Here is a 15,939-nt window from a genome sequence, read left to right on the forward strand (position 1 = left end):
GATATCAATTGGCCGCCTCGGAGCTGTGATTTAAGCCCGTTGGACTATTTTTTGTGGGGAGCCGTTAAGCAAAAATGCTATGCGAACCATCCAGAGACGATTGATGCTTTAAAACACGAAATCGAAGTTGCCATTCATGAAATTGGTGCCCAAACAATCGAAAATGTGCTTGGGTTGATGGAATGGCCTACTGTAAAGCCAGTCGTGGCAGTCATTTCAACGATATTATTTTTCATTCATAAATGACAATGTTCAATCTTCAAAATAACAAAAAAAAGTTTGAAAAAATATTGACTAGTTTTTGAAGTGAAAACTTCTTTAGAATCGTTGGGAGTGATTTGAGAAAAAGTGAAACGAAAAAAGCGACACTCTTGGCTACGAATATTACATATAAACGTAGCGACGAACTAAATAACTTTTAGGCCAGCGCCGAGCGGCTAGCAATGTGAGCTTCCGATCCAAAATTCTTGGTTCGAATCACAAGAAAAAAAATTTTTTTATACAGTTATTTTATTTTATTTTATGATATGTTTATGAGGAGCTTTTTTCATGGCAGAAATACACTCGGTGTTTTGCCATTGCCTGTCGAGGGGCGACTGCTATTAGAAAAATAGTTTTCCTTAATTTTGGTGTTTTCACCGAGATTCGAACTGACGTTCTCTCTGTGAATTCTGAATAGTAGTCACGCACCAACTCATTCTGCTACGGCGTTTGTTTAATTTTACTGATGCAAAAATGAGGAAAAATATATGAATAAAGTTAGCTTACTGTTTACACATTTTCCAAAGGTGACGGAGAACCAAAAAAAAAAGTCGATTTTCAAACAAATACGAGTGCATATGTGTAATTGTGTTAGAGTTTCGGTCACGTAGGTTTTGCTGGGGACGCTCATAATAGCAACCGCGTGTGCTGTATTGCGTCCGTATTTTTATATTCGTAAATATTTTCATTTTTAAATATTTACCGCAATTATGCCGAAAAATAATGCAGAAAAGTGTCGTGAATATCGACAGAAAAAAAAATCAATAAATAGCATCACGGAATTCATTCACGAAAATTTAATAGAGTATACACCAGAAGTATCGCGGATACTTAGAAAAGATTACAATAAAGTTCCAATGATTTTAAGTGGCGATTTTAACGTAAATTTTGCATTGGACACAGCGGTTCCTTTAATTGACGTTCTCAATACAACATTCAATTTAAAAATGTGTAACAATCGCACTGAATCGACAACACGATCAAAAACAACCATTGACGCGGTATTTCAAAGATATGTTGACAACATCGAAACCAAAGCATTTGTATCATATTTTAGCTATCATAAGCCACTCGTATCATTTGTTGAAATTGAAAACATTGAGGATGAATAATAATAAAATGAAGAAAATAAAATATGAACTTTATAGCAATATTATAATGAATCTATAATTATCCCGCTCCTAATGCTGCTTTCATCTTATTCTCTCTCAGTTTGTTTTACGGAAGGTTTCACTTCTATCGCGTCTAACCGTTAGACTGGTATTTTTTTTTTATAGTCGATTCAAAAAGCAAATTTTACGTGGCCCACCCTATATATATTATATATATTAATAAAAGTATGGCTCATCTATCCAATTTTAAGCTATTACTACTGTTTCCAGATTTAATAATAGTTACTAATAGTTTCTTTTCTTGCTTTTTAGACACCTTCAGACGTAGCGTGGAGCGCGGTAAGACATTGTTGTATACAATTCCAATTCACACATTCCAAAAAATGCCTTCCTTTTTTGCCTTCAGCCAATGTGCAAACACCGAAGCCAGCTAATTGTATACCAGAGAACACTGTTGTACCCCTTACACCGCTAGAACCTTCACCTGACCCAAAAGTCGTATACTTTCCGAAATGTACGCGCGTAAAACGCTGCGGTGGTTGCTGCGGTTCGCAGCTGATGTCTTGTCAACCCACCGAGACGGAGACAATCAACTTTGAGGTGTGTTTCCCTTTGAAGTGTTAGCGAGTGAAAAAATACTTTGAAACCCTACGCAGTTTCATTAAATTTCAGGTGATCAAAATTAATCATGGCGACAGCACGCGAATACGTGGCAAGGAGATCGTCGTGGTAGAGCAGCATACAAAATGTCAATGTGACTGTCGTATTAAGGCGGAGGTAGGTAGGCGGGTATGGTCGCTTTTTTGCTTTTTTTATTGGGTGTGTCTTGCATGGAATGCCTTTGGTTTAGGACGGTGTGGATAAAATTTTCATACATAAAAATTATTAAAAATTTCCATATATTATTTTTCAGGATTGCAATTCGTATCAAATTTATCGACGCGACATGTGCAGTTGTGTGTGTACGAACGAGGATGCGTTACAAAAATGTTTATCGGTAAGGATGATAAATATGACGGGAAATGATAAAGGGAAACCTAAAGTAAAGAGGTTAAAAAAATTATATTAAAATCCAAATAATGGAAATGAACGAAAAATTAGAAATGATATAATAAAAAAAAAAACAAAAAAAAATTATTAAATTTTTGACACAAAATAAATGAAATTAAATAAAATGAAATAAAATAGAATAAAATAAAACAAAAATTAAATTATTTAATTAAATTGGAGGAAATCAAATTATATTAAATTAAAAAACTAAATTAAATAAAACAAAATAAAATATACTGAAATTAAACTATGAAATTAAATTAGATTGAGACAAATTATGTTAAATTAAAAAATAAAACAAGTTTAAATTGAATTAAATTTTACTAACTTGAAAATAAGATACCATCAAATATGTATAAAGAAATGAAGAATTCAATTTGAAGTGAAGCAACATTCGAGTATAACAAATGATTTTTATATTGAACCAATGATCAGACAATACAAATTGTAACGTTTAATCAACTTTAACATTTCTGAGCATTTTAAAGTTATCTAGCTTTTGTCTTTCCTAACTGTAACACAATTTTCAGGAAGAGCACAAATACTGGGATGAAACAGCCTGCCGATGTGTCTGCCGTGATAGCCAGTCGTGCACGACCGGCACAATATTTGACGAAAGTCAATGTGCTTGCATCGATGTGAGTACTCAGCCGTAGAACTACTTTTATTATCAAGAAAATTTATGGATTGGAATCTAACATGCAAAGTAAATCCAATAGAGACACATACATATGTATATAATAATGGTTTCAATCAAGTTTTTATACCCGAGGGGTGAAATAATTTTAACTCAACGTTGCATACTAAATTTGAAAAAAAAAAACTAAAAAGTATTCATAAACATATTGAGGAATGTTGCTGGAGTGACAGCATTAAACACTTTCACAAACTTTGAGGAATTCTGCTCAAGAAACTGTACTTAACCGGATGTAAATCCAAGTCTTTTCAACTGTATTTGATCTACGAGTATTAACAAATTTCACAAATATTTACATATAGGTGGAAGCCTTCAAGAGCCCATTAAACATAAAATACATACAGCTGTTGACAGCTAATTAGAAACGACACTCATTTCAAAATAAATTTTCCATTTTCCTTTTAAACACGTATTTTCATAACTTTTTGCCAATTTTATTTAAACATATGATAAACTTAAAAACTAGTGGAAAACAATTTAATCTTTATTAAATATATATTTTTTTTTTAAAGCATGTGAAATGCACGATTTGGATAGGGCAACTAATTAGAAACAGTAATATATTATTAGATCAACATAAAGATTATGTTAGTATTTGGTTCCATAACTGCCTCCACTGCCTCACATCGATTGCGCATTGATGTAATGAGATTCTGACAGCGCGCCACAGGTATTGCTTGCCATGCCGTTTTTACTTCGGCAAAAAAGACATCCATATTTGGGATATTTTTGGCACTCACGGCTTTTTTAACGTCACCCTAGAGATGCTCTATTGGGTTTAAGTCCGGACTGGATGATGGCCATTCCAAAACATTGGTGGAATTTTCGTCGAAAAACTGTTTCGTCAACTTTGCCTGTACTTTGGATCATTATCCTGTTGAAACTTCCATATAACAGGCAAATTTTCCTCAGCCCACGGCAACATTACATTTTTTAGTATATCGACGTATTTCTCCTTATTTAAAATTCCATAAATCTTATGGATTGTGGCAACACCATTCCACCAGAACCATCCCCACACCATGATTGATCCTCCACAATGCTTCACTACCCGTGAAACGTAGCGAGGATTGAATTCTTGGTTGATTGGCCGTCAAACATACCTTTTACCATCTGGGCCTATGCGATTTATCTTGGTTTCATCGCTCCAAACGATATATTTCCATTGATTTGGAGTGCATGACCAATGGGATCTCGCAAAGACTACTCGCCGTCTCCTTTGTATCTTGGTTAGAAGGGGCTTCTTGCGTGCTGCTCTGCCATGCAGTCCAGATTCGACCAGACGCCGAGCAATTGTCCTCTTGGATATTTCGAAATTATATTGATCCTGAATTTCCCGTTGGATGTCAGTAGAAGTCTTTTTTGGGTCTCTTTTGGAGATGATTGCTATGTTGCGGTCAATTTCTGCTGAAGTTTTCCGGGGCCTTTTCTTACGTGGAACATTGTTAACAGTCTTAAAAAGTTGGATATGCTTTAAAGCGTTAAAAACCATTTTTTTTTTAGCATTTGACTTGGATAGAAATTTCACTGTACGACTTTCCAGCTTTACGAAGGTCAAAAATGGAGCTCCGCAGGGCAGGTGTACAGCTACTGCTTGTTCCCATTACACATTTTGAAGACGAATATTTTAGTTGCTTTTAAATAACCAATTTAAAATATATACATACCAAAAAGTCGATTATATTACTATTAAAATAACACAACTCGCCGAATATGCTTCCATTGAACAACTGTTTCTAATTAGTCGTTTCAGTTTATTAACCTTGAACTAAGTAACCCATGCACTGCGTTGGATAATATTAACGGTACTTCAATTTCACAACTACAAACTACATTGGGTAGTAAATAGAGTAACAAAAGCAATGCAAATGATTTTAAGAGAAAAAATAACGGTAAATTTAAACAGTTTAATATTATGCTCATCAAGCGTTTATCAAAAGGGAGCGTTTCTAATTAGCTGACAACAGCTGTATAAACACTATCTAGAAGTGTCATAATAAAGAATTCCATTGAAGTCAAAGTTATTGATCTATACCGTTAATTACAATTTTCACTGCAGATTTGCTAGAACCCAAAACGTAACATTTTATTTATTATATTATATACAGCTATGGACAGAGAAATAGCGCACTTCCCCACAATACTATAACATACAATGATGATTATTAGCAAAACAGTTATTTTTGCACAAATCTGTTATTTTATTTTAGTATTGTCGAAACAAAAACGCACAATAAATAGTAATTCAATACCTATAATTATAACGTGAACGAAAAATGGGAATTTTTATCGATCTGCAAGGAAAACAGAAATTAGTTATTTCAAATTGGTAAAATTTGTTTATTTAATTACTTACTGGTTTAGTATTTTGATGAGTATCCATAATTTTTTAAACTGCTTCGCACCTACGAGTTCCATGCTTCCTGTACTCCTTGCCATAGTTCATTGGTATTTTTAAATTGTTTAACCCAATCTTAACCTTATTACCATTCCACAGATTTTCAATGGGGTTTAGGTCGAGGCTTTGCGCTGGCCAATCCAGAACTGCATTTTTTTCTTTGTAAAGTCAATTTTTACCACTTTTGCTGTACGATTGGAATCGTTAATATGCATAAATTACGAATTTACTGATATGGACTCGAAGGTATATGTCTCAATCGCGTTTTTGCGACTATCAATATTAGCAAACTTATCCATATAGCTTTTTATTCTCACCTTTTGGCCAACTCCATTTCCAGAAAATAATGCTCAAACTTTCAAGTTATCTTTACCGTGCTTACAGTCTTTGTTGTATACCGGGGATTGAGCTTCTGGCATGTTTCCCCTATGAATAAAAGTCTTCCCATCAGGACCAATCTTATTAATTTTAGTTTCGTCCGTAAGCGTTTTACCTTTTTGCTTCTATTAGCATTTGCAAAAGACCAGAGTGGTTAAGAGTAACGATTTTAAAAGAAATAATTATATTTGCAATTATAACAAACAAGAATTAACAGAGAAAATTTTCTTTAATAATGATTGAAATCGAACTGGAAAATAGTTAACTATTAACCGAGAAGTGATTCGTAGCATAACATTGGCATACAAATATGTACGAATATCAGCTAATCTATTAAGAAATAACAATTCATATAGAGGACACTATAAGTGAGCTATTTCTCTGCCCATAGCTGTATAGCTATATAGCTGTACATATATACTTATGAACGAGTATATTCGGAAGGGTGAAGTGGTTTGATTTTTTTTTTCAATTTTTAAAAAGGAATATATTTTGGTCAGATAACATATGTTGTTTGAAAAGTGTCACATTTTGAAAAATGCTACTACTTGAGAAGTGGTTAAGGAACGTTAACTTTTAGAAGTTTTGGTGGCCAAATATACAGTTGGATAGTTGAATGGGCAGACAGTCAGACATTCGAAAATCAAATTCCTTCGCCGTGTTGATTAATTTGATACACATAAAAGAGTTAACATTTGCACTCGGTATAGAAAGGAAAACGATTTATTTAAATTTAGTTACGTTCCCATGTACTTTTTAAGATAGTCACGATTTAAGGAGCTGCGTTTACGATGTAAGAGTCACTTATATAATTACCTACATATATGTATATATAGATACTTATGCATTAAAACTTAAACAGAAGCATGTTGATATAGAAGTATTGAAAACATAAAAATTATAAAGTACATGTATACGGTGATGGAGCATTTAGTTTATATGACTACAAAGGTGTCGTTAATGCATAATATTGGTATATATAAGTGCATATTCATATATTTTAATTGGGATATTTAAAGAAAAAAGTCGGGTGTATGGTAATAAACAGTATTAATACTATGTATAAAGACATATTTACTTATGTAAAATGCTCATACAAATTAATAAAACATATTGAAACAAACTTGAAAACTGCATAAGCGAAATTTTGTAAATTAGGAAAACAGGTTGAGTACATTTATGAGTCGTAATTTTATTTGTGGGTATACACACGAATGTGCTCGTTTCTTGAAAATAAAAAATAATTGTACGCGTTAAGAATTTTGAATAAACTAACAATTTACTTTATCGCCATCGATTTTTATACATCTGTAAGTAACAAAAAATCACGAGGCTCTACATTTAGCTTCATAAAACTAATTCTAATACATATGTACGCATAATACACATATAAACATACATTGCGTTCATTTGTTCAATAATTCGTGTAAAATACCTAAAACAAGGGTCATGCGGCGAATACGTTCATTAATCGTCACTTTAGTTACTCAATTAATGAATTTAATTTTGAATAATTCTCGTTTTGGTTAATCGAAATTCTCAATTCAATACTCATTATAACTAAAACTTCTACTAGAACTCTTACTATTCGATTAATCGATTACTCGATCTATTCGAATACCATATTATATAGGTATAATATATACAGGGTCCGCCATATAACTTTACGGAATTAAAAATGCTATAAAAAAGAAACTACTCAATATTTTTCCAAACTGTTTTTTTTTTATTTTGAAGTACAATCCGTCCGGATGTCTCGGCTAGCCATGCACCATCCCATACGATCGGTCCAATTTTTCAACACATTTTCGATTGTATGCGGCTGTATTTCAGCTATGAAATCGCGTATGTTGGTCTGCAGTGCATCAATTGTTGCTGGTTTGTTGGCATAACACTGGTCTTTGACGGCACCCCAAAGATAATAATCCAACGGCGTCAAATCGCAGCTTCGAGGCGGCCAAACGATATCAGAATTTCGGCTGATAATGCGATCTTCGAAGACAGTGCGCAAAAGATTGATCGTAGCATTCGCTGTGTGGCAAGTAGCGCCATCTTGTTAAAACCAAATGCCACCAATATCCTCCTCTTCAATTTCTCGAAACAAAAATTCGTTCAACATGGTCCGGTAACGCTCTCCATTGACGGTTACGGCCACTCCTCGCTCATTTTCGAAGAAAAATGGACCAATGATGCCTCTCGACCAAAATCCGCACCAAACAGTGACTCGTTGTGAATGCAACGAGCGCGTGCGGGTTTTCTGAGCCCCAAATGCGGCAATTTTGCTTGTTAACATACCCGCCGAGATGGAAATGAGCTTCATCCGAAAAGATGATTTTTCGATAAAAGTCTTTTTCGTACACATTCTGCAACATTACCATGATTTTCAAAGTAATGTCGCAATATTTCCCAGCGTTCTTTGAGCGTATACACAACCATTTTCGTTCAGCGGAAGAATAAAACTAGTTTTCTGTCAAATCAGATGACATCTACATAAGTGTTACCATTCTTCAAATAATACCTAGTTCGAATCCGTAACGATAGATGGCGGGCCCTGTATATATAATTGGCGCGTACACCCCTTTTGGGTGTTTGGCCGAGCTCCTTCTCCTATTTGTGGTGTGCGTCTTGATGTTGTTTCACAAATGGAGGGACCTACAGTTTCAAGCCGACTCCGAATGGCAGATATTTTTATGAGGAGCTTTTTTTTCATGGCAGAAATACACTCAGAGGTTTGCCATTGCCTGCTGAGGGGCGACCGCTATTATAAAAATGTTTTTATTAATTTTGGTGTTTCACCGAGATTCGAACCAACGTTCTCTCTGTGAATTCCAAATGGTAGTCACGCACCAACCTTTCGGCTACGGCGTCCGCCCATATTAAGCGAATAAAATTATAAGTTTTTCGAATAGTCGAACGCTAACGACCGTTGGGTCTTAGTTATTCGAATACTACGAAGTTTTGAAGTCAAGCTCCCACACATTCATAAACTTCTTGAAGCCATTCGAAGACGCAATTGACAATGGTAGCATATGACTGGAAATTAAACCATCAAGGTTTTGCTTGCGAAATGATTTTTTTTGTACATATAAAGGGTCTTTCAAAAGTCAGTAAAAAATAATTCCTAGACGGTACCTTATTTTTTTATGTCATATCGCTTGTCAAGTAGACAGATGTATAATTTTCACGATAGCGCAAAATTATTAAAACTTATGAACTTATGAAAGAGTTTCAAGAAACTGGTTCTATCGAAGATAAAAAAAGGTCACACAGACCAAAAATTGGGTGTTCTGTTGATCTTGTTGAATATTTCTGCGGTAGCGCAAAGTGTTGTTAAACAATTTTCAACATCCACCATGGTGGACATTTAAACGATGCCATTTTTCACATATAATTGGACCTACACTTTTACATATTTTACTTTGAAATAACATTTACGCTCATCTTTTGAAAATCCTATATATAAGCAAGGATTCTTTTACTTGAATTTCAATTAATTTATTCGATTCATAAAATCCAAGTTTCAGTATTCGAACAATAGCCATAGCCGAATGAGTTGGTGCGCGAGTACCATTCGGAATTCAGAGAGAACGTAGGTTTAAATCTCGGTGAAACACCAAAATGAAGGAAAAGTTTTTTCTAATAGTGGTCGCCCCTCGGCAGGCAATGACAAACCTATGAGTGTATTTCTGCCATGAAAAAGCTCCTCATAAAAAATATCTGCCTCTCAGAGTCGGCTTAAAACTGTAGGTCCATCCATTTGAGGAACAACATCAACACGCACACCACAAATAGGAAGAGGAGCTTGGCCAAACACCCAAAAATGGTGTACGCGCCAATTATAAAGCGTTTTTCAGTAAGAGCGCTTCAATTTTTTTTTTTTTTTTTGAATAAAACACAAACGGTTTGACTTTTTTAACTATAATAATTTTTTTTTATTATCGAGTTTGAACATATACATTTAAGTATGAAATTCGATTTCTTTTGCATGACCACCGCGTGCACATTTTACGAAGTCCAATCGTTGAACCCAATTTTCGACCACTCTTTTGCATAAATCGGCCGAAATTCCAGCAATTTCGCGTTCAATATTGGCTCTAAGCTCACAAATCGTCGCCGGCTTGCTACTGTAGATCAATGACTTCACATAGCCCCAAAGGAAATAGTCTAGAGGCGTCAAATCACACGAGCGCGGCGGCCATTCGACCGGTCCATTTCTGGAAATAATGCGCTCATCGAACTTACTCTTCAACAAATCAATTATAGCGTGTGCTGTGTGGCTTGTGGCCCCGTCCTGTTGAAACCACATGTCGTCTAAGTCCATACCATTCAATTGCGGCCAAAAATAATCGTTTATCATGTCGCGGTATCGATTTCCATTCACAGTAACGTGGCGATCGTTCTCGTCAACGAAAAAATATGGGCCAATTACGCCGCCGGCATGTAAACCGCACCAAACAGTGATTTTTTCGGAATGCAACGGTACCTCATGAATCACGTGTGGATTGATTTCTGCCAAGTAACGCATATTTTGCTTGTTGACAAAGCCATTGAGCCAAAAGTGAGCTTCATCACTGAAGATGATTTTTTGGAAAATTTATAAATTTTCATAAAAAATTTGCACGATTATTTTCATAAAAAATTTGCACAATTTGCAATCGTTGCTCAAGTGTGTAGCGTTCCATGATGAAATGTATACTAATGAAGTTTACAAATGACAAGCGAAAAATAAAAAATATTGCGTCGTTCGCCCTCCCTATCGGAAAAAAGTTGAAGCGCACCTATTGAAAAACGCTATATATATATATATATAAATATATATATAGTATATACATATATATTCGAACAATAGATAAACCTCATTGTTCGATTAGTTGGAAGGGTGCGACTATTATGTCATAAAACGGTTAATAACCGTGATAGTGAATGCTGACCGACTATTTGGTTAACCGAATAACTGATTATTCGAGTAATTTTAAGAGCCCTTCTTAATACCCAATTAAATTTTTATTTCTTTTATAAAAAAAAATAAACGCAAAGTTCTCCGCTCAAACTATCAACATGAACAAAATGAAAGTTGCTTGAATAGTCAAAATCTTGATTAATTGAATGAGATATTAAAGAAATATTGCTTATTCAACTTCCTCGATTAATCGAATAAACCCACAGTTCTACTTACAACATTAAAGTCATGACTCAGAGAAACTCATACAAATTTTACTCATCTGCTTTATCACAAAGACTTTTAACTCTTAATTAAAAAAATGTTTATGTTTGTTTATTTTTTTTTTAATTTCGTTTTAGATAAACCAGGTCGAATACGTCGCGTAGATTATTTAAAATATGTAGAACGCACTAAGAAATCACGCCAAAAATATAATACAAAAGCGATATAACTTAAGAAGCTAAAGCACTATATATGTACATATGCGCATATGTGCTTATACATAAAAAAATACGTAAAATACGTTTAAAAGCTTTCTAAGTAAAATTCTGAAATGTGATTTTTGAAGATAAATTAAAATAGTTATTGCGTGGCAAACTAAAGCGATTATAATAAACTTTTTTAGCTGCATACATACATACGTATGTATGTATGCATATACAACTGTAAATTGTGCAATACTTACATGCACACACATTTACATACAACAATACAACACTTAGGTGTATATGAACTTAATAGGTATTTAAATGGACTTAATTAGCACTTGTGATTCACGTTCTAAATGGAAACTGTAATTTACTACTTGTTTAAGGCGTTTTACATGATTTTTGTCTTAAAGTAATGACATATTTTTTCGCTAACTTAAGTGAGTATAATTTTATGTGGTTTTTTGAGCTTTCCACTTTCAAACGCATTTTCCTTCCTTTAACTTCTTCTAATATACACATATGTATGTATGTATGTATGTATTGTAAAAACTGCATACAGCTGTACATATATGTATACATGCATATATATAAGTATGTACAAGGTGCAATAACTCTAGAACACCATTAACATTTTCCCCCGTGAATACTAAATTAACTTTATAAATATAAGTTCTAATATAGTTGATAAATACTCAAATAGTCACGCACAAACAATTGGCAATGAAACAGCGAACTAATACGTATTAACAGTTACATATTGTATGCATTTCCACTAGCTAGCTCTGTAACTCTTTTTCCAAATTATGCTTTATATGTTCATAATAATAGTTAATAAATGAATTTTTAAATATCTATGACTTGCTGATAATTCCTCATGCATTTCCTAACTTTTCCCCCAAACAGCCCATTGATGATGGCAGCAGCACAGGAAGTTCCAGTTCCAGTTCGACTTCTCTGCTTGATCGCAGACGTTTCATTGTCAAGGCTATACCAGTTGAGGTGAAACCGGACGATAGCACACGCTATTCACTCTAAAAGGGATATGAAAGTAGATCAGAGCGATGAAGCAAAATGATTTGAGTGCATGTTTTAATGTAAAAAAATATTATGTTTATTTAAATTTCAGTATTTGTTTTTTTTTTTTTAATTTAAATTATATATACATATCTACTCCCTACGTAAATTTGGTATATGTAGCCATATTATGTTTTTGTGTGTCACAGTTATTTTTTTAAATGCGTGTTAGATAGCACAAAACGGTTGCATTCCTTTAAGTGGAGGGCAATTAAATATTAAATATAAACTAAGATTTTTGTAATCTATGTAATCAGACGGCCGTTAACTTACTTGTAAAAACATACACATACCTACATATGTATTTATAAAAACTAATAAAAAATAGAGAACTTAAATATACATAAAAAGATTAATTCATAAATATAAAAATCATTTTAAGGTAAAGAACAGCTAGTTTCACTGAAGGATAACTGTATCGACAACAATTGCCGCTTAAACCCCACAGCCTAAAACTTGCCGCACCACGTGAAAACTTACCCAAGCTCTAAAGACTAAAACAAGCTGAGAACAATCGCGGCAAGGAACCTAATAAACGAAGTTCAGGCCTAGAAGCGTTCACTAGTCTGTTTTATATTATACTAGCAAACCCGGCCCCCTTCGCTGGGCACACTAAAATAGAATAGATATGGTTTAGAACAGAAAATATATGGTTTTCATATTATTTATTTCTTTATTCTTTATTCAAGCGCTTTGGCATAAACAATATTTTTTGTTTTTCTATTTGTTTTTGAGTAAATATAAAATATAAATTGAAAATCAGGAAAAAGAAGATTGTTTTTAAATTTCAAATCAGCGCATATGAATAACTAAGAAACAATCGTCTTTTTTCCTGATCATCCATGAATTTTTCGTTTCAATTTATATGTTTTATTAAGCATTGGAGCACGAACACATAATTTCATTCGGATTTCACATTAAATTCTCAAATTTCGTAAGAAATTATTCACTGTTCCAAAATCCACTCCAAAAAAATTCACAAACAATTTTTACATGTTGCACTTACCTTTTTTCCTTATGGCATCCAAATCAGAAAGAAATATTGACAGATTGCAACACACACTGTCAATTTGACAGTTCAGTTCCGCCCCAAGCGTTAAAAAAGTAAGCGACATTATGGCTGATTCAAAAGAACGCTGTACGCGTTACCAGTGCTCCGAATTACAACCAAACTTTACGAAACCCATTTTCAATACTTACTTAACAATGTGCATAAGTTTGGTTTAATTCGGTGCAAAGACACGGCGGGTCCACGTTTTGGCATATATTTCCAGACCCTAGTCATCAATAGGTATAAAAATTACCCCGTATTAAAGCACTTATCAACAGCTTTCATTTGATACCCATATTGTACATACACATCCGAAGGTTACCCGGGTCCACGTTTTGACCTATATCTCGAGACCCCAGTCACGGAGCGGCATGAAAAATACTCTGTACTAAAGCATTCACCAACAGCTTCAATTTGATATCCATATTGTACAAACACATTCTAGGGTCCACGTTTTGGTCTCTATCTCGAGACCCTAGTCACGGAGCGGCATGAAAAATACTCTGGACTAAAGCATTCACCAATAGCTTCCATTTGATACCCATATTGTACATACACATCCGAAGGTTACCCGGGTCCACGTTTTGACCTATATATCGAGCCCTATTTCCAAAATAAAATATAATCCATGTTACTCGTGGATGATGTAGCTTTCGAATGGTGAAAGAATTTTTAAAATCGGTCCAGTAGTTTTTGAGCCTATTCATTACAACCAAACAAACAAAGTTTTCCTCTTTATAATATTAGTATAGATTTATAGAGGGTGCGGTGCGTACGGTATTTGAGAACAACTTGAGAGAGAAACTAATTAGCTTTTATTTTGGACAAAATTTAATGAAACGTCATGAAGTTTTTACACAACATTAACTCATTAAGTACCTATTAAAATCATTCAATAAAATTCCCATTAGCTGCAATAACCTAATAAGGAAACGATTGTATGCCTAAATCAAATGCTCCTTATTCATATTGATCAAAACGGTGTTAATTGCAGCCTTCAGAGAATAAATGGAGTTATGAGGATGTTTATTGGTTTGATGCTCAACTACGCCCCATACGTAGTAATCCATGCGGATAAGGTCTGGGAGTTAGGTGACCATAAGTTCGCAGTTATGTGGCGATGAAATTTTTCAGCCATCCAATCTTGCGTCGCCATCGCTTTGTGCGAAGGAGCAGAGTATTGCTGAAAGATGTATGGGTTGTCACCGCATACACTATCAATCCAAGGTTTCACTACAGTCTCTAGAACCTCGATTAATACAGCAGAACTCACTCGAAATCCTTGAGTGTGATGGCATGACATGTGCCATAGAGGGTGGAAACTTCCCGTACATGACAACACGATTGGATTAGAGGATTGGCACATAGCCATCTGTCATTTCTGCGGCTTCGTCAGAAAAAAATCATAACATCTTGGATAAGACCTTCAGAAACATTAAGCTCCATTACAAATGCCCGCATTGATTTTGAAGGGTCCTCGTCAGTGTTGCCAATTTAGCGACTTTGTCGCTAGAATTGACGACTTTTGCTTGAGTCTTGGCGACAAAAAAAAGTTTTGACGACAAAAATGATTTAGCGACTTATCTGGCGACTTTTGGAGAACAAATTTAAACGGATTTAGGCAATAGATACTTTTCTGTCAACTTGATTACCCGTGAATGCCCTTTACCTTCCATACTCTAGAGTAACAATTTACTGACTACAGATAAACTTTTTATAAATTAATATTTTTCCATAAAAATTTAGGATGACAGTCTTTAATGGACACTTAATTAAATAAAAAAAAATCCGATCCACAAATTACTTCATTTTCCCCCTAAAAAAAATTTATTTTTAATTTATTTCTTTGGCTGTCACAGTGGTGTTCCCCCTTAAAGCGTAGCTTTTTTATGCCACTTTTTCTTTACTATGCTTAAATTAATTTTATAAATCCATTTCAAGACTTTAATTAATAATAATATAATATAGTAAATTGTTGTATGATTTGCTTGGTTTTATTATAAAAGCGTAATAGTTAATATTATTAATTTTATAAATTTTCAAATTTCCATTTGAATCCAGTACTGGATCAACTTCGTAAATAACTTTTTCAACATTTCTTGAATCACTCATGCTTTCCAATGATATTTTAAAGACACAAATGTTTTTCAGACACAAATTAACAAAGCGTTAGAAAATTTAGTAGATTTATCGAATCATAATAAAAAAAAACAGTATTTCAGGAGATTGAAACTAACTTCCGTTGATTTCAGTAGAGTTGGTATTACTGGTTTAATTATTATTCATCTAAAAATTTTAAGGCCGCAGCTGGCCTCTTGTGCATCTCTCAGAATGAAATTTAGGATCCGCCCCTGATGGAGTTAGCGACTTTTGATATTGGTCCTAGCGACTCAGATTTATTGGCGTTGGCAACACTGGTCCTCGTTAATGATTTCTTGCACTTATTGAATAAAGTCTGCGGATCGGACAGTATCCTCCTGTACCTTGCGTTTTGCAATAGATTCGGCATCGCCGCCCGATGCTTCAGGGTGAACCTTACGAACGA

General features: G+C 34.2%; 1 protein-coding gene across 8 annotated transcripts in view; it reads left to right on the forward strand.

The window, feature by feature from the left end:
• LOC129237887 (uncharacterized) overlaps positions 1-12,596 on the forward strand; it is a 54,715-nt gene extending 42,119 nt beyond the window's left edge. For 5 of the 8 annotated variants that reach the window (XM_054872855.1, XM_054872858.1, XM_054872854.1 and 2 more), the window contains exons 4-9: positions 1,686-1,712; positions 1,780-1,973; positions 2,046-2,162; positions 2,287-2,370; positions 2,954-3,061; positions 12,173-12,596. In XM_054872855.1, the coding sequence (XP_054728830.1) occupies positions 1,686-1,712; positions 1,780-1,973; positions 2,046-2,162; positions 2,287-2,370; positions 2,954-3,061; positions 12,173-12,304 (662 nt within the window). In that variant the 3' untranslated portion in view covers positions 12,305-12,596. Of the gene's footprint in view, positions 1-1,685; positions 1,713-1,779; positions 1,974-2,045; positions 2,163-2,286; positions 2,371-2,953; positions 3,062-11,197; positions 11,707-12,172 lie in introns of all 8 variants that reach the window. The other 3 variants (XR_008581782.1, XR_008581781.1, XM_054872859.1) reach the window with 3 other exon arrangements.
• Positions 12,597-15,939: the final 3,343 nt, after the last annotated feature.

Source organism: Anastrepha obliqua, chromosome 2 (genome assembly GCF_027943255.1).
Source record: "Anastrepha obliqua isolate idAnaObli1 chromosome 2, idAnaObli1_1.0, whole genome shotgun sequence".
In the NCBI taxonomy this organism is placed as follows: Eukaryota; Metazoa; Arthropoda; class Insecta; order Diptera; family Tephritidae; genus Anastrepha; species Anastrepha obliqua.